The sequence below is a fragment of the Taudactylus pleione genome, unplaced genomic scaffold, assembly GCF_031769625.1.
Source record: "Taudactylus pleione unplaced genomic scaffold, aTauple2 ptg000662l, whole genome shotgun sequence".
Classification (NCBI taxonomy): Eukaryota; Metazoa; Chordata; class Amphibia; order Anura; family Myobatrachidae; genus Taudactylus; species Taudactylus pleione.
This window is the reverse complement of record NW_028285064.1, coordinates 1,471,947-1,492,115: the sequence shown is the minus strand read 5'-3', so window position 1 is coordinate 1,492,115 and position 20,169 is coordinate 1,471,947. Positions and strand designations below refer to the sequence as shown.

The following is a 20,169-nucleotide window of genomic DNA, read 5'->3' as shown; positions in this document are numbered from 1 at the left end:
CAAGTTTTGTTCGCTCGTTCAGACATAGAGGCGTCAACAGACCGTAAAGAGCGACCGGTTAATTTGAATAGCCACCCCTTTTTCAGAACGAGCGAGCGCAAATAGCATCCGGCTCTGAATCAGACCCTGTGTCCCAGGAGATGTTATAAGGTTGCTATTGGCAATTTCTTCTGCCGCTCGCAAAACCATTTAGCATTTATGGATACAGAGCTCTCCGCTGACCCTCGAAATGTTTAAAGAAAACATTTTCTTTATTTTTCATATGGATTGGAAGCCTCCCTCCAGAAAGAAACACGTTATATTGAGGTTCTCCCAGTTTCCACTAAGGAGGCTATCCATCACTGTTTTCGTAGTACTTTGTGGTACGAGACTCGTATCCTTCTTCAGGAACCCCCGATATCTTTGTAATATACCAGGGTCCACATTGTTTTTTGCTTCTATACTGTAAACAAATATATGTTGTTATAATTGACTCCAAAATATTTTGTGCACAATTCTGTACTACGGGCCTGATTCAGACCCGGACGCTCTTTAAGAGCGCTCGCTCTGAATCAGGGCATTTTTTTTTGTGTGTTGCGGCCTACAGGCCGCACGCTAAGCTGTGGGTGACCACCCACATCTTTTGCGGGCAGCCAGGTGATGGTCGCGACCATCGGGGCTTGCGACGAGACCCTTGTGGTAGGGTCTCGTCCGTCGCAAGCCCCAGAGAGCTTCCTGCTCAAGCAAGTGCCTCCCACAAACGGCAGGTGTTCCTTCAGGAACGCCTCCATTTGTGTAGCCACCCTCCCTCCCCACCTACAAAACGGGGCGAGCTGTCGATCAACATCGACAGCTGCCCCTTTTGTATTGAGTCCCAGAGCGAGAGAATTTCTCTCTCGCTCCAGGGCTTGCGCGAGCGCAGTAGCCCACCATCGACCCGCTTGCGAGTGCTATGCGCTCGCAAGCGGGTCTGAATCAGGCCCTATATTTGAATTTATTTATGTGTCTTTTGATGCTTCAATAAAAGAATAGAAATGTAAAAAAAACAAAACAAAATGCAGACGATGAACATGTCGGCGTGTACAGAATGTTGATGTGTTGACAATGTCGATATGTGAAATATCGACATGTGAAACGCGGACATCTGCACGGACCGCCAGCAGAGGGTTAGGGTTAGGCTGCAGGGGGAGGGTAAGGGTTAGGAATACTCACCACCGCAAGTGCCGCTGGATCTGCCGGTAGTCATCATCAGATAACCGCCAGACCCCAGAAGACATTGCTGGAATCAGGTAAGTCACCACTAGACCACCAGGGTAATTTTAAAGACATTCCAAACATGTCGACATTTCATCAGTGGCGACATGATGTCAACAAAATATACCGCACCCTCCATGGGTCATAGAGGCTGTATAATTGAGTATTATGCAATTCTGTGAATGATGTACATTAGAGGATTTACCTTGTCAGAGGAGAGACTGTCTTTAATAGCTTCTCCCACTTCAATTTCATTTCCATACACCGTGGCGCAGTCTATGTGACGATAGCCAGCTCCAAGCGCGTATTTCACGGCATCTTTCACCTGTCACCAGAGACAACACAATGGATCTAATTATGGAATGGATACACTGCAGCTAGGTTTCTGATGGATTTAAACTGTTCCTTAATATCTCCCAATTCTACTAAATGGGATGACACAGACGCCCAGCCCTATATTAATCCGCCCATCTCCCTTTACTCAAAGCCTGATGAGTACGCAAGATAGCATAAACATCGGTAACATCGAGGGCCATCTACCACATTTGCATAATAGTGGTTGACTAGACCTCGCGCAGGATCTTGGCAACTTCCTGTGTGCATGGAGTCTCATCACTGCGTGCGGCACAACCGTGGCTAATTTATGCACGTCCCTAAAACGGCATCCCAGCGCACAGGCACGCCTGTGTACGTCCGACCACACCCCCCCCCTTCACCACCCACAAATGTCACTTCCTGTAAATCAGTATCGGAAGGGGTCGGTGTGCATACTGCATGTAGTCTGCGTACGCTTACCCGACCGAACTGGCTAGTTCGCGCACGCGCTGTGCGATGCGTGCGCAGTACAAAACCATCGGCCAAGTGCTTGCGTTCTCTCCTTTGCGTTGCTTGCTGAATCAGGCCCGGAATCCTAATGTTAAGATATACAGTCAGATCCATATATATTGGGACACTGACAGAATTTTCATATTTTGGCCTCTATTCACCACCATGAATGAAATAACGAGGGAATAGCTCACACCTGTCCATGAAATAGCTTTTGAATTGATAGTCCCATTACTTTTGGCCCCTTAAAAAGTGGGAGGCACATATAGAAGCCGTTGTAATTCCTACACCGTTCACCTGATTTGGATGTAATTACCCTCAAATTTAATCTGAAAGTCTGCAGTTAAAGCACATCTTGTTTGTTTCATTTCAAAGCCATTGTGGTGGTGAATAGAGGCCAAAATATGAAAATTCTGTCAATGTCCCAATATTTATGGACCTGACTGTACAATGCAATACTGGTGCACAGTTAAAGTAGTGCAGTTTGACAACCGACCACAAGAGGTCACTGTTTTCGTAGTAACTGCGAATTCTCTGTTCACATTTAAATATTTACACTACAGTGTTTCCCTGTTGGTACATGTGATGAATTTTTCCATGACACAACACTGACTGACTGTTTATTTATATTGGAAAACCAGCTAAATTGTTTTATATGCCTTCCGTTCAGCGGGGAAATAGATTCATTATTGCCCATCTAGGGTCTGATTCAGAGGTGGAGTCAGAGGTGCCCGCAGCTGCGTCTATTGGCGCCTGACTTCATGCAAATGCCGCTAACAAAGTCTTTCCCATTTATACAGCTGTGCGTCCGAAGGCGTGACAACTGAGACGCGCAGTAACACCGATTGGTGCACCCTTAGATCCCACCATTGATCGCACCATCTAAACTTGTACCAGTCTCACGGCTGTAACCGCTTTCACCGACACGCCTGCGACACTCCCAGAACACGTCCATGCGTGCGCTAATGCACAATGTACAAGAAATATTGCTCCACTACGTCCGACACCGGCAGTGCGTCCGCCTCTGAATACGGCCCTTGGTGCCCGATTCTAACTCACACAAAAATCGAAGTGGACGGACCTAGTTATTATTAGCAAATTGCGCATGTGCCGCACCATGCATAGGTACCTTGACAGAGCGTTTGTGCGTGCATGGCTCTCTCTGTCCAGAGCAGCTACCTTGTGAATGCACGCTAGAGATGGGAGTGTGGCCAGACTCCCATGCGATTATTAGGCGTGTGTATGATGAAGAGATGCCCGTTTCTGACAGACAGTTTGCACCCAGCACAGGGCAGCAGGTGTAAGTGCAGATACTAGTGATGATGGTTGAGTCTGAGATTTAAAAACAAAACAAAACAGTGAGCGGCGCAATTATACGCATTAAGCCGTACTTGCATTAGCCTAATGCTGGGTACACACATAGCGATATTTTATCCGATCTGGCCGATTCCGACACATTGGAACAACAGATCGTGTAAAATATGGCCAAATCCTGAGTAAATCCTGAGTCCCCACTCACGATCACGGTGCGATGCGTGTCCCCGCTGGTCACACATCGCATCGTCAGATCTGCTGTGCTGTAGGGCAGATCTGACAATCTAGGAGGCGATGCACTGTGAAAGTCTGGATGCAGGAGAGATCGTATGAAGATTGGACACCAAATCGTGTGGAGATCGTGTGCAGAGCTGCCGGGGAGAGTTTCAAGGGAAATCGTACACATCGGCTGATCGTGTGCAGATCGCCATGTGTGTGGCCACCTTTAGGTAGTAAATGTGGCGGCTGTCCTCACTCTAGCAGCCTGCCCTACACGGCCTGATCCTGGTGGCCTTCTGTACATGGCCCGAGCCTATGGTCTTCCCTACATGATCTGGGTCTGGCAGCCTGCACTACATGTCCTGATCCTATGGCCTTCCCTACATAGCCTGGGTATGGCAGTCTGACCTACATGGCCTGATCCTATGGCCTTCCCTACATGCTCTGATCCTATGGACTTCTCTACATGGCCTGATCCTATAGCCTTCCCTACATGGCCTGGGTCTGGCAGTCTGCACTACATGGCCTGATCTATGGCCTTCCCTACATGGCCTGATCCTATGGCCTTCTCTACATGGCCTGATCCTATAGCCTTCCCTACATGGCCTGGGTCTGGCTGCCTGCACTACATAGCCTGATCCTGGCGGCCTCCCCTATATAGCCCGGGTCTGGTAGCCTGCCCTACATGGTTCAATCCTGGTGGCCTTCCCTACGTGGCCTGGGTCTGGGAGCCTGGCCTACCCTACACGGCTCGTGTCTGGCAGCCTGCCCTACACGGCCCAATCCTGGTGGCCTTCTCTACATGGCCCAGGTCTGGCAGCCTGCCCTACACGGCCCAATCCTGGTGACCTTCCTTACATGGCCCAGGTCTGGCAGCCAGCCCTACACGGTCCAATCCTGGGGGCACCCCTACACAGCCCTATCCTATGGCCTTCATTACATGGCCCGGGTCTGGCAGCCTGCTCTACACGGCCCAATCCTGGCGGCATCCCTACACGGTAATCCTATTGCCTTCATTACATGGCCCGGGTCTGGCAGCCTGCTCTACACGGCCCAATCCTGGCGGCATCCCTACACGGTAATCCTATGGCCTTCCTTACATGGCACGGGTCTGGCAGCATGCCCTACACTACCCGATCATGTTGGCCTTCCCTACATGGCCTGGGTCTGACAGCCTACTCTACATGGCCCAATCCTGGTGGCCTCCCTGCACAGCCCAATCCTATGGCCTATCTTACATGACCCGGGTCTGGCACCCTATACGACCCAATCCTGGTGGCCTCCCTACACTGGCCAGTCCTATGGCCTTCCTTACATGGCCCGGCTCTGGCAGCCTGCCCTACACGGCCCGATCGTGGTGGCTTTCCCAACATGGCCTGGGTCTGGCAGCCTATTCTACATGGCCCAATCCTGGTGGCCTCCCTACACTGCCCGATCCTATGGCTTCCTTACATGGCCTACGCCTGGCAGTCTGCCCTACACAGCCCGAGCTGTGCCTGCAGTACACATGAATAGTTAAGAATCAATTTTATCAATTATTTATACTTCAGTTTTCTGTTTTGCAATTTTATTGCGCCCTCATACCCACTGCAACTTAGTTAGAATATAGTAATCATATTTAGATTGTAAGTGTGCTATAGCGCTGATCGGTATGCGCTACTCATGGGTTTCAAGCCAAAATATGTTCTACTTACAGACCATAATGGAATTCTCAGTTCTTGCATCATCGCTGCTATAACAGATTATGAGCAATTGCTTATTATGGTCCTGTACTTTATAACCATCTATAACTGCCAATAATATATCTCGTACAGAGCCATCGGCACTGGACTGTCATTTGGAAAAGTGGCTTTAGCTGGACTGACGGTATAGACACAGCAGAGATCACTTACACATGACCTCGCTCCCTATTGGTTTGATTTACACACAATTACGGCTTACAGGTGTCATAAAAACGGAAACCCACATTTTTCCACTTTGCAAAAGGTGAACAGGAGAAGATGAAAGATACATTTATGTATTGTGGCGGCACGACAAAAGCGTATTTTTAACATATGCTCTACACACAATCAGACTCTCTCCGGCTGGCGGTTCTACACTACAATTAACAAGCTTTACACTCAAATGCTCTTTATAGTTCACTCGTTTCATGTATTCACAAGTAGCCATTGTGTCTACCTCCATTATTTTGTCATTTCATAAACACGACAGTCGCGGCCTCTCAGCGCGTGATAGCAGAATCTCATTAATACAGAGAGTCGGCAGCTGCAGCATCTGAGCTCGCAGAGCAAAGAGGGATTCTGAGATCAAAGGAAGTGACCTGGAGAGGTTCAAGCTGAGGACAACATTACAGTAAGGTCGGATTTGTATTTTCTATAACCTGTGTATTCTCGGAGAGGTCTACCCATCTGCCATATGATTGTAAGCTCTTGTGAGCAGAATGGTCGCTCTATTTGTCTCATGTTCCCTTTTGTATCCAACGTCCCTTTATCTCCATTAGAAAGTAAAGATAATACAATAAAGGTGATAAAATGCGGACATGTCTGTACAGAGAAGTTATTGGAGTCAGGGGACACTTGTGTTATTGCTTTCATGCAATCACCCACATTCAGGGGCGGATGTATAGCTGGATGTATTTATCACCCAGATGGAGGTGTAAAATGCACATTATATGCAGCTTGCAGAGCTGGTTCTATTCTCAGAATGTACCCCGCATGGCAGCGGCACAATGTGCACCAGTTTAACACCAGGGACGGGATGTACTAAGCATCGCATTGCATCCGCAAAGCCGTACATTCCGACAATTATCAGGTACATACCTGCGATCACCGGTATGTACCTAGAAAGTTGCAAAGGACAGCTCTCTTGGTAAGAGCTGTCCTTTGCGATAGAGGGACTTCTGGGTTTAAGGACGCACGCGCTGCAGGGGGTGCTAGGGGGGGACGATTGGATCCCTATCAGGGGGAGCTGCGAAGAGAAACCCTAAGGCTGGGTCCATATACACTTGCCGATCCTGACAGCCACGGTTCTGAAAAGAAGTCCGTACGTTGGGTAACGTCATCTAAAGATGGCGTTACCCACCGATACATTTCCGGAGCTTGGTACATATGAAAATGCATCCGAAACTCAGGAAACGGGGGTTGTCAGAGTGTTGACTGCATTTCACGCTTTAGTAGATACCACTCATAGGGGCTATTGAATTCTACACGTGGGCCGCAAATTGCTTCAGAAACAGCCAAGTAAATGCACTTTGTGACAAGTGCCTCTGGTAAATTTTCCCTGTATTCCATAGAGGTGCACTGGACAAATAGCGAAGATTATCTACCAGCCACGGTTCTGGTCTGCGTATGTGCAAAGGAAGACTGCGACTGCTCAATACAATACCATCGGACCTCCCCCATTGCGGGAATACAAATAATACTACTACTACTAGTATCATCTGGATCCATAGAATTCAACTACAATATTTCTACTGAGGGTTTTTCCTTGTGTTGCCCAAACATTTAATCCCTGCACAATAAAATGCCCTCCTAATAGCATACTAGTTAATTATGTACATCTCTAACATTAGCAATTCATTGAGGAATGAAGCAAAATAAGTTACCTGCAGGAACTGAGGGGCTGATTGAGACCCGCTCGCAAGCGCTATGCGCTCGCAAGCGGATCCATGTTTACCCCCTGCGCATGCACCGACTCCGGCGTGCGCATGCGCGAGACCCGGCCAGCGACGGGCGCTCCGTCGCTACGGGTCTCGCACCAAAACGGTGCGGCTGTCGATTGTGATTGACAGCTCGCCCCATTTTGGAGACGGGCAGGAGGGGTGGCTATACAAACGGAGGCGTTCCCGAAGGAACGCCTGCCGTTTGTGGGAGGCACCACTGACATCACCAGTGATGTCAGTGGTGAGCTTCCAGCTCTATTTAGAGCCGGAAGCTCACTGGGGCTTGCGGGAATGAGACCCTACCACAAGGGTCTCGTCGCAAGCCCCGATGGTCGCGACCATCGCGACCATCACCTGGCCGCTCACAAAAGACGTGGGTGATCACCCACAGCTATGCGAGTGGCCAGGAGGCCGAAACAAGAAAAAAAAAAAAAAAACGCCCTGATTCAGAGCGAGCGCTCGCAAGCGGGTCGATGTTGCCCACGTGCGCATGCGCACGAGGGAGCCAGCTCCGTCGTGCAGATGCGCGAGACCCGAATAATGACGGCCAAGCCGTCGTTATGGGTCTCGCACCAAAGAGGGCGTGCTGTCGATGGTGATTGACAGCATGCCCCCTTTGGTGGGCATGCCGGGGGCGTGGCTGCCCAGACGGAGGTGTTCCCATGGGAACGCCTACCGTCTGAGGCCGGCCCCACTGACATCATTAGTGATGTCAGTGGAAGTGCTTTTGGCTCTGATAGAGCCAAAAGCACTCCAGGGCTTGCGGCAACGAGACCCTACCGCAGGGTCTCGTCGCAAGCCCGATGGTCGCGATGGTCTTGACCATCGCGACCATCATTTTGGCCGCTCGTTATAGCTGTGGGTGGTCACTCACAGCTATGCGAGCGGCCAGGAGGCCACTCCAAAAAGGAGCAGGGACGGCCCTGATTCAGAGCGAGCGCTCTGTCAGAGCATCCAGCTCTGAATCAGGACCTGAGTTCAGATGATCAGGGGACATAACAAATCATGTCTGGGGCTATTCCTGGTTTCTGCAGAAACTATTATTAAGTAGTCATTACAGGCAATGTTCTGCAGAGCTCTAGATCCTGCAGCGTAGCAGACGTTTATTGATTAATATGATCAGTTCCTGTAAGAAACGTGGGACAGATAAAAGGTTATGGGGTCTATTTACTAAGCTGTGTTAGGCGATAAAGTGAACGGCGATAAGGTACCAGCCAATCAGCTCCTAACTGCCATTTTTCAAACACAGCCTGTGACATGGCAGTTAGGAGCTGATTAGCTGGTACCTTATCGACGTTCACTTTATCTCCTAACACAGCTTAGTAAATAGACCCCTGTGAATGATAATGAGTGTTCTGTCCCAAATGTCTGTAATCTTATTTATATTCTATACACACATCACCTAACAACAATGACTATAGAAAGGAGGCGCACACTACAGTATAGATTAATCTCATCCTTTCAGAGAATTCTAATTACAGTCTATACATATTAACCATCTGCTCTCATTTTGTATTTGAAGTTCCCTTTCGATCTGCCGCCGTTTGTTCTCACCGCAGCTTCTGAACAAAACACTTTTGCGTCATTCGTTTCCCCGATCTTATAGAACAAACATATTAGGGCAGTATGTACTAAGCATGAAAATCCGGCCAAACCTCCCAAAATGCAGTTTTCTGAATTTTGGCAGCATTTCCTTAAGTACCAAGCTCTGGACCCGGTGGGTAACACCGTGTTAACCAATAGAAGCCAATGGGCTTCTTATCGCATTTCTTCTGAGAGGGATCCAATCAGATCCCTCCCAGTGTCCCCCGCAGCAGTACGTACCATTCTGCCCATGTACAGTGGGACTTCTGGGTCATAAAACTGGAAGCCCCTCTATCGCAAAGGACAACTGGTATCGGGAGAGCTGTCCATTGCACTTTTAATCGCATTTCTAGGTACATAATTAACACTGATATGTACCGGATAAGTGGCGGAATGTACCACATGGCGGATGCGATGCGTAGTACAGGGGCGTTTCTTGAGAGGAGGAGGCCCGTGTGCAGTCTATACCACGGGCCCCCCTCTCCGCCCGGCAGCGCACTGAGCTGTGCATGGCCAGCGCCGTAGTTATAGACTCTGGGCACTAGAGTGTGCCCAGAGTCTATAGTGTATGCACAGGTAACCGGGAAAATGGCCACGGCGGACATTTTCCCTGTACTGCGCATGCACAAATGACGGGAAAATGCCCGCCGCGGCCATTTTAGAGTCGATTTACAGCGCCGGACGTCTGCGCCGACATGGAACTCCGGAGAGATAAGTATTATTATGGGTGCAGGGTGTGCGGCACGCGGCCCCCCTGGACCCAGGGGCCCGTGTTCCTCGCACACCCTGCACCTATTATAGATACGCCCCTGGCTTAGTACATCCTGCCCGTGGTCTTTTATAGTCATTCCAAATTATTGGATAATTAACCTGCTGACAATATTCTGTTTCCTGTTCTTAACGGATTCTCCATGATGATTGAAAATAAAATTTGCGGCATTATTTAGTAACAAGCAATAAATAGAAGAATCGCTGACTGCGACCTCCGGTCTGCTGGGGCAAATAGTAATCTCTTCTTCTGGAGGGCAAATAGGAGTTAAACCCACAGCAGTGAGATGGACAGGCTCTCTCTCTACATTCTCATCCTGCGCAGAGGATTTCATGCCCAACGTGGCGACTTACCTGTCCAGGTGCGCTCTTCCAAGTGCCGAGTCCAATCATCGGTATCTTATGGCCGGTGTGTAACGTCTCAAACAGAACAGCGGTCGCCATGTTTGCCTTAAATAGAAAAGATTTAAAATAAATTTAAAGCTATGAAACAAAGCAGCAGGTCAAGTTGACAACTCAAGCGCCATTCGTTTGTACAGCGACGTATCTTGGACGCCGTTATCTTTGTGTAGTTATTGAGTAAGCAATCATTTTCTTTTTGATTATAGTAAAAACATAAAATAACAAAATGACCGGTCATTTGGTCAGCAACAAAAAAAAAGGTGACGTCAGAATAGTTTGTGTTAAGCCTAAAAATAAATTTACTTTGGGAGCTGAATTTTTGTTTAAATGACCGTCAATGACGGCTCATACAGGCCATGGAGAGCAAACAGGCAAATATGTAATGAGCTGGACTTGTGTCCAGCGTTCCTGCCTGGAATATGGCCGGGGTCCTAATTTTATTTTCTGTGGGATATTGTCAAGAGCAGTAAAAACATCCTGTCTGTGAGAGATCACTGAGAGCTGAGCTGTCACTTTAGATTACACAATCTCCCGCAGGATCCGTCTGCCAGCACAGCGCTAGCGACTGGTGGTGATAAGGGATGTAGGTTATATCTCGGCGGTATAAAGGCAATTTACAATATAATACAGGTCACACAGTGTCAGGAATAACAGTAATCATCATTTATTTCTACGACGGTCACATAATCTGCAGTGTTGCACAATCGGAGTCATTTCTTCAGGTCAATAGTAGTGACAAAAATAGGGTGGGGCAATTTCATCTTCCCAGTCTTTTGGGGGTAAATACTTGTCTCAGGAGCTAACACTCAATAGATGGTTTATTCCTCCTAAATCTTAGTGTGAACCCGCTACCTCAGATTCTGACTCCCGGAAAACCCACACAAAAATATATACTCTACGCAGACAGAACCCTGGCCTGTAACTGGAACCAAGGCCACAACATTGGTGACCACTGTGCCACCAACAAACATGTCTTTGTGGAGATGGATAGAAACAGGGATCACAAATAGGGAGTAGTAATACCTTTTACAGCCAGTAGAGGACAGAAACCAGTAATAGCAAGAGACAGGACTGAGCTGTATTAAACCCTTTGGGGGAGATGTGCTAAGCTCTGGAAAGTGATAAATTGGGAGAGTGATAAACTACCAACTATCAGCTCCTAACTGTCTATTACAGGCTGTGTTTGAAAAATGATAGTTAGGAGCATATTAGTTGGTAGTTTATCACTCTCCAATTTATGACTTTCCAGTATATCTGCCCCTAAGTCAGAATCCTGCCAGGAGAGTAGTATAAAAAGCGAGTGGCAGTGATTGTATAGAGCGTGGTTGTGTTTTGTACAATCAGACAGAAGTCCAGTCTTGCCAGACACCAGAATTTGGATGCGAGCATAGGACACTGTCACACTACCAGGTCACTGCGTCAGGTTAAATACGGTAATCCGTATTAAACACAATAGAGGCTGGAGCTGTAATCAGGACACCTGCTATTAGATAATGATTTATTGGGCTAATGCGGACACTTGTACCAGTAAGTGAACAGTAGGATCCCATTAATACTGTTAAACCATCAGCACAGAGAAGTTTCTGAATTCCAGGCACTGACCAATGCAAGTTATATATTTCAAGGGATTACAATAATATGAACGGACCCATATGGACACACACGAGGCCTAAACGTGGCCCACATTACAATAGGTGAGGAAAGTACCCTAGAATCCAGGTGAAAGTACCCTAGAATCCAGGTCTGTGTACAACACTGTGATCAAATATATTTTACAATATCAAAGTATTTTCATCATCCAGAAGTTCTGTGTGTAGTATCGTCAGAGCAACTATATGTTTAAAAGCAGAAATGCTGTCTTCTCAAAGAATATACATTTTCTCTATTAACCTCTGTATCTGTCAAATAATGAACTTCTGCAGCAGGCGGCCATATTAGGAGGGAGGGGCTACTCTGACAGAGCAGACAGAGAGTGACTGACAGCTTTGGCAGCTTTGATTTGCAAAAGACCCCAGATAGGGTAGGAAGTATTATGCATTGCATCAGCGATGCCGTACATTCCGGCACTTATCAGGTACATACCAGCTATAATATGTACCTAGAAATGCGATTAAAATCACAAAAGGACAGCTCTCCTGGTTCCAGATGCGCAGAAGGACTTCTGAGTCATAAACCCAGTATAACATTGCTAAATAACCATCCGGCCATAACTATGCAGTAAACAGTCATTTATTTTCAAGCAACCGATTTGGGGTGGAAATATTATTATTACTTCTATGATATATAGGCTGGTTGCTCGTCACCCTAAAACGTGCAGGGCTGAAAATTCCCATTTCCTATGACGATTGCTCTGTACAAGGTGAATTTTGGATGGTTACGCTATGAACCTACACAAATAAAATCAGCTAAATACAAACTATTACAAGCTGACTGTGCTGCAATCAAATGTTAAAAGCTTGGGTGGCAGCTGCATAGGTTTCCATGAATCCATTCTAGTACTCATCTGCTCAGATAGAATCTAGACATTCCACAGAGTCATCACCTAATGCATAATTATTAACAACCCACAATCCAAGTCCACAGGGCACGGTGTTACCGAACCCTCGTTCCTGAGAGATAAAGATATACACACTTTCAGTGTCACGGCCAGGGTATTTCAGCATGGCGCTAGGCGAGTGTTACCTGTGAGGTTATTGTGGCGCGGGCTGTCTGGTGGCGGAGCTGGTGTCTGGCGGAGGGCTTTGGCTGCGCGCGTTGTTGTGCGGGCCTGTTGTCACTCTGCGATGGTAAGGCCTGGCGGCGTCTCCATTCCGTTTGGCATGGGCCCCGCCATCTTGCCTTCTGGCCAGGTGATCCGGCTGGCCAATCCTGGTGAGTCACATGTTCCCTCCGGCCAGTAACAGCACGGCATGGGGTATTTAGGAAGGGTCAGTGCCTTCCTTCTTTGCCAGTGCAACGTGTATCTCAGCCTAGCTGAGAGGGAGTTCTCTGTGCTTATCCTGTTCCTGTGAATTCGCTGTCTGCCAGTCTGCCTGTCAGCTCCTAGCTCCCACTGGACTACCCCGCTACCTCCATCACCCTTGCCCATACCTGAGTGCCTGAGCTGCTGACATCCTGCGCTTCAGTTCACTACCTGCATACCTGGTTTGATTATTTTCAGTTTCACTACCTGCACACCTGGACAGCTCTAATTGTTTCTACTTGGACATTAACCCTTTTACTCCCACCACAGAACTCTTGTGCACATTTATATATTCCTGGACTTTTTATTTACTGCCATTATATGTCTACTCAAGCACTTATTAAAAATCCTAGTTTTATTTTCAAATCTGCTTCTGTGATCGCTCCTGCTACCACCCCGGGTCCACAAACAACCCAGAACATCTCACTCAGGGCTCATATAGGTGTTTTTGTGGGGTTTATTGGTGTAACATATACATTTCTGTAACATGCACACACATTGTTATGTCCTAATGGGCAGGCCTATTTCATATATTCCTGGGTACTGTCTAGTACAAAGTGGCTACATTCGGTTCCAAGTGTTCCAACAAAATATTAAGGAACAGGGCCAGACCAACAAAATGGCTTCCTCATTGTCTTCACCCTACATGCAATTACACCACAGACCCTAATGGAACACAAGAAGCAGGGACAAGATGACTGAATCCACAATCATATGATATATTATACGAATACACAGGAAATCTGGAACATCCTGGGCCCTTCTGGCATTGCAGCCAGCGTGGACCATTAGTAAGTCTTGTACATAATATCCATAACGGTATGCAGTCAGGAAGCCGGCGGTCGAATGCCGACCGTCGGCTTCCTGACTGTCCAATCCCGACAGGGAAATAATGATAGGCGTCGAAATCCCAACGCCTATCATTATCCCTACGTAACGAAGGTAAGCCGGGCAGCTGGCACGGAAAGCCACGCAAGGGGTGGGGGGAGGGTTAGGGGCTCCCAGGGGGCACTTAGGATTAGGCACCCCCCTCGGGAGGGTTACGGTTAGGCTAGAGGCACCCCCCCCCGGGAGGGTTAGGTTTAGGCTGCAGGGACGGGGGGGGGGTTAGGGTTAGGTACACTTACCTTAATTACCTGTCGGGATCTTCACTGTTGCGTCCGGTGGTCATTCATACCGTATGCAGTCAGGAAGCCGACGGTCGAAATGCCGACCACCGGCTTCCCGACTTTGCAATTCTGACAGGGGAGTAATGATAGGCGTCAAATATTTATAGCTAAAACTACATATATCTGTGATTGGTTTTCTGACCCAAAGCCTCTCTCTGTCACTGCTCTGGGACCCACAACCTGTACCTGCATGTCTAACAATCATGGGGCTCCACAATCAAATACTGGGCCCCAAATCAGGATCCTGGCCACTAGTTTTTCATCTTTTCCCCACAGACCACACAAAGGAGATCTAGCACCAGAGACACCAACCTTGCACAGGATAAACTCTGTCATTCCAGTTTGGTAACTGGCAGAAACCGCTCAGGAGCTTAGATGACAGGCGCCAGAACCGTTTCTACAATAATACAATGTGGGCAGCGATGTTACATCAGCATTTTGTGTTATTAACTCTATTGTAGCTGGGAACAAGATAGGGCACATCCCAGTATAATTACTGAGCACACAGAGCTGCTGGCAGGGTTGCTGCTATTTCCTATGTGGCTAAAGGACCTCTGTGACGTATCCACCACGTGACCAATGCAGGAGGCTGGACCGCTCCTGCGTTACCATCCACTAGGGCATATAGGGGGAACAAATATTTGTGGCAAGTGCAGCGAGGCACGTGCCCGAAGCGTGGCGAGCCCGCGAGGGGACACTTTTGGTCCCCTGTTAGCATCCCCGCCCCTCCCCCTTTCAGGCCGTGACACGTGGGTGTGACGTCACAGGTCCATCAGCGCTGTATAGTCTAGACCAAACCCTGATGGCAGCCATTCCACCCTGAGCTCTGATACAACAGTAACTCAGGGCCACAACTAAGGGGAGGGGACTAGGGGGGCATGTGCCCCAGCGCTGGATTTGAGGGGGCGCCTAGATGGTCGGAGATCAAAAGCAGGAAACCTGTAATGAGTCGGAAGCATTCCGTGGTGGGGGTAGGCTTCAGTGGGTAGGCCAGGGCCGGATTAATGGGGACACAAGGGGTGAATACCCACGGGCCTCCCTCTCTCAGGGAGACCCCCAGCTGGAGCTCCCCCAACCTATCTCTAGCTGATGTCCGGTCCGATTATTGTGACCAGGCTCCGTGCCTGCGCCACTTGACTAATCAGCAGGGCGCAGGCATAGAGGGACTGGGATCACCCGGCACAAATAAATGGTTTTTTCCCCATTCAATTCTGAAGAACTGTGTGTGAGGAGCCTGCTGCTGCCACCACTGACTTAAGGAGGAGCAAGGAGAAGATCCAGGTAGTGGGGGGAGGGGTAACAAGCGCAGGTTGCTGATGCAGATATTTTAGTGGGGAGACACAGGCTGCTGCTGCAGTGACACAGGGAGGGGGGCACAGACTGCTGTAGACACACCGGTTGGAGGGGGGGTTCTGATAGAACAGTCTACAGTTATGGGGTGCGGGCAAATTCCTGCCCTGCCCCAGGTGACAGAAATGCTAAATTTGGCCCTGAGTAACAACATACAGTACTATTAGTATGAAGATATTGTAATTTGGAGATTATACTTAGAGGAGCATTAAATGTAGATAAAGCCAAACACATAACAATACTTAGGGAGGGATGTACTGCGCATGCGGTATATCCCACCTGTCTTCGGGTACATTACCGCAGTATGTACCTAGAATATCAAAAAGGACAGTTCTCCCGATAACGAGCTGACCTTTGCAATGGCTCCGGACAGAGGAACTTCCGGGTTTAACACCCTGAAGTCTCTGGCGTTATTCTACCCATGTGCAGAAGGCCGCGGGGGGTGTTGGGAGGTTGGATCCCTCCCAAAAAGAAGCCCGCTGCTTTGTACATATTGGGAATGCGGCAAAACCTCCGAAAACTGCATTTTCGGGCGGTTTTACCTAATTTTCCCTGTTAATACATCCCATCCTTATTCTGAAACTATGCATTAGGCCCCTCAATTTGTACAGATGAAAGAAAATAGGTTGTTCATTAAAAAAGGATTTAAAATGCATTAAGAATAAGATACATCCAATCTGACAGACGTGAGGAACAGTGTCATACCCATTTCAGATTGCAATGCCGGGTCGCACCCAGGATTTGGTTTACGCGTCTATCCCGGGTGCAACCAGGCTAAGACCCCTTTCAGACTGGCGGATCATCTCCAAGTGCCGGCTCTTCCTATGCAGTGAACAGGACCCTGGTTGTGTCGACCTGGCCCTTTCACACTGCACAGTAACCCGGGTTGTGTCGACCTAGCCCTTTCACACTGCACAGTAACCCGGGTTGCTGCACGTTCACCTTGGTTATTGCAGCAAGTGTGAAAGGGGCATCAGTTGGCATTAACAATCAGATCACTATCAGACCACTGGCTGCAGCAGAGAGAATGCTTTTTGCAGATGACGCTTTAATACATGATTGGCGCCTTTCTCCGGCCTGCTGAACAGCATCTTCACTGGAGTTCGATTAGGAACAAGCTTTTATCTGCAGCAATGTAAATAGTTTGCAACTGAATTAAAGAGACTTTTAAGTACTAGGATCCCATTCAACCTAATAGAAAAAAGCAGCAAAGACAGACCCCATATTTATACTGCATAACAAAGCAGCAGAGACTCCCCCAGACCCCTAAAACCTAATAACATGGAGCACAACATAGATTCCCCCCCCCCCCTTAATATAACAGAACAGCAGAGCCCCCACCCACCTGTGGCAGCAGTACAGCACCCAGCACATGGGTCTCACAACAAGCAGCAGTGTTGGTGCATTTCCTTACCCACCCTCCCCCAGGACCACCCTACAGCAGCTCACTCACCTCTCACCTGTGTATTATGTCGCCCACAGCCCAGTCACAGCGCGGACAGAGTGCGCCGGAGAGGGTGTATTTTGGGCACAGTGAGTGGAGGGAGTGGATAAAGCTGGGAGGGCCGTTCCTGCATGCAGACTCTGCACAATATTAACCCCAGAAAGTTACAGTGTAACCAGCTGCAGCGTCCGTTCCGCAGTGTCAGCGGATCAGAGGGAAGGATGCAGCATTAACCCTTCCCTCTCCCCCAGTAAATGCACCGTCAGCCACTGGCAACAAGGAGAGTGCCACAGGCTGGGATCACTTCCTTCCTGACTCATATAAATGTATCATGTGACAAGTCTGGAAGTTATACCACCCCCAACCTATGATACTAATATACTAGTACTGTGCAGATATATATTATTATACACACTAGTTGCAGCAGATTTTTCTACTGCTCTTATGGCACTACAAGTTCCAGCATTCACTGGCATATCCTCCATGTACAGATGAAGATTCATGTTCACTTAGCCACAGAGCTCACACTCCAGCAGGGGAGCCACACACTGCCCCCCAGAAGTTAAGAGTATAACAGGATTTGTAGGTCAGCTACTGTGAGGCTTTTTTTAAGTTGTTGTTTTTAGTTAAAGGATAGAAATTCTTCAGCTCCAAAACTTTCTACATAGCAGAGGTGACAGTGCAGGAAAATGTAGACAGGGCTGGGCAGAGTGGTAACTAGACTTTTTGGTGCCCTGTGCTAGAAAAAGCATTGGCGCCACCCCCCAACCCCCCCATTTTTCAAATAGGGACATAAAATAGTACACCTGAAAAAGGGGCGTGGCCTCATGGGGAAGGGCCAGGGAAGGGGATGCAGTCAGGTTGCCGACGGTCGAAATGCTGACCGCCGGCTTCCCGACTGTTTAATCCTGGCAGGAGTCTAATGACAGGCGTCAAAATCCCGATGCCTGTCATTTTACCTACGCCGGGAGCCCGACGCCCGGCACTCCGAACGAAGGTAAGCCATGCGGTGGGCGTGGACAGCCGTGGGGGGGGAGGGTTAGGATAGGGGCACCCGGGGGAGACTTAGGGTTAGGCTAGGGGAAAGGAGGGTTAGGGTTAGGCAATCCCGGGGGGAGGCTAGAGTTAGGAACCCCCATGGGAGACTTAGGCTGTGGGAACAGGGGGTAGGTTTAGGCACTTAGAGGGGGGTTAGGGTTAGGCACAAAGGGGGGGGAGGTTAGGGTTAGGCACCCCTAAGGGAGGGTTGGGGGAGGGACGATTAGGGTTAGATAGTCTACTTACCGATCAGAATTTGGAAGCCTACCGGTCTTCTGCTTGAACCGCTGGGCATACGTCTGGTGGTCATTCATACCGATCCCCAGGGAAGAGATAGGAGAGGCCAGGAGATGCTGGGGATAAAAGGAGAGGAAGCTACAAGTGAGAATGCTAATAAACATAAAATTGACAGGCCCAAACAGCGCCCCCTGCCCTGCGGTGCCCTGTGCAGCGTCGTAGCTAGATGGCAGTCCGCCCTGTGCAGCACTGCCGCCCCTCTCACTCCCTCTCCACCCCCCCCCCCCCCCTGAGCTCTTACCCTAACTTCAGAGGGGAGGAGGGAGGGCGGGATCTTCCGCCGATTTTCACTGCCCACTGTCCGGCGCGCACCACTGCCGGAGGTCTCTATCTGCAGACCTCCGGCACAGAGAAGTGTGTGTGGCCGGTGCCGCTGGAGGATGGCGCCCGGTGCACATGAAATCTCAGCCCCCTAGTTGCGGCCCTGCCCTGTGCCATGGCACAGGCCGCACTACCCTAGTTACGGCCCTGGGGCTGGGTATAGGGACAGGAAATATATGGGGGTCAGGATGTTGGAGATGAGCATATGGACAGGACCTGCACTAAGGATGGACATTGAATAGTCCCCATGAATGGTGCCATTGGTACGTTACATAAATGGCATGAAACTACTTGGGGTCACATGAATGCAGCATGCCAATCGGGGAAGGAGGGCAGACCTAAGCTAAGCACTGTGCGATGGGAAAAAAGAAACGTATTGCCGCGTCACTGCTAGGGATGGACATTGGAAATCCACCATCAAGTGATGGCCGGGCTTCCACCTGCGAAACTTTCCATGCAATGGTAACTAATCATTGCATCAAAAGAATTTGATGGAAAAACAAAAATGCGATGGTTAACATCAGATGACCATCGCTTCCACACATGGCGGCTGGCATCGGAAATCTGCCAACGACTGATAAAACTACTACCATTACAAGAAACACATCGATGGTATTACACCATTTAAATTCGATGTCCATCCCTAGTCTTTGCCTTCGATGGTTGACGGATATTGACGGATATTACAAGCCACTGTAAGATGTTAGGTATGTGTGCACATAGTGCTAGCCACCGGCTCCTCTGTACACTCATGATGGGCCCAGGTGTGTCCTCCATGTCCTTAAAGCAGTGGTTCCCAAACTGTGCGCCGTGGTACCCTGGGGTGCCTCGGGACACTTGCAAGGGTGCCTCAGAATAGTGGTCCAGTACCAAATCAAATTCTATATAGTCAATGTAATGTAAATATGTGGACAAACAGAAGCGCAAACCTGTCCACCACCACATAACTGAGCCTAAGGATGACAGGTCAGCATAATTTACTTCACTTTACTACTTTACTACATTTTTTCTGAATTTCTCGATAACAAACATTTGGCTTAGGGGTGCCGTGAAAACAATACTGATACTCTCGGGCGCCGTGATTCAATGAAGTTTGGGAACCACTGCCTTAAAGGAAAGCTCTAACCAATTAAATCAGCCAGTTTTCCTTTTTTTTATGAACAACATAGTGTTAAATAAAATCTAAACATTTACTTACTTGCTGCACCCTCTCACTTGGCACGTCACCCAGCCTGGCACATTTTATTTTAACTCATTGTAATGTAAATTTGGGTGGGGTTCTGTGTTCCATCATGCCACAAAAGATATAGCTGCCAGCATGATCTACTTCTCTGCCATGCCTCGTTGCTGGTTTACCTTGTAAATTGTAATTGAATTGCGCTGAATGGTGAGGAACAGTTCTCAGCACAGGATGAATCATAACTAGATTGGAACAGAAACGATCTTGTGAGCGGAGAGACAAAGGGCCTGATTCAGACCCACTCGCTAGATGCGATCGCTCGCATACAGCGTATGCAAATTTCTCAAAGTGACGGCATTGGAAGCGATCGCTCGCCAAGACATAAACACACCCACTTTGGCT

At 48.7% G+C, this 20,169-nt stretch overlaps 1 protein-coding gene across 5 annotated transcripts in view; it reads right to left on the bottom strand.

The window, feature by feature from the left end:
* AKR1A1 (aldo-keto reductase family 1 member A1) overlaps nt 1–17,235 on the bottom strand; it is a 31,994-nt gene extending 14,759 nt beyond the window's left edge. The window contains exons 1-3 of one of the 5 annotated variants that reach the window (XM_088455622.1): nt 16,941–17,235; nt 9,959–10,054; nt 1,439–1,558 (exon numbers count right to left, since the gene is read on the bottom strand). In XM_088455622.1, coding sequence (XP_088311748.1) covers nt 1,439–1,558; nt 9,959–10,048 — 210 coding nt within the window. In that variant the 5' untranslated portion in view covers nt 10,049–10,054; nt 16,941–17,235. Of the gene's footprint in view, nt 1–1,438; nt 1,559–9,958; nt 10,055–12,688; nt 12,782–13,096; nt 13,118–16,832; nt 16,913–16,940 lie in introns of those variants that run through there. The other 4 variants (XM_088455623.1, XM_088455624.1, XM_088455626.1 and 1 more) reach the window with 4 other exon arrangements.
* Between the last annotated feature and the right edge of the window lie 2,934 nt (nt 17,236–20,169).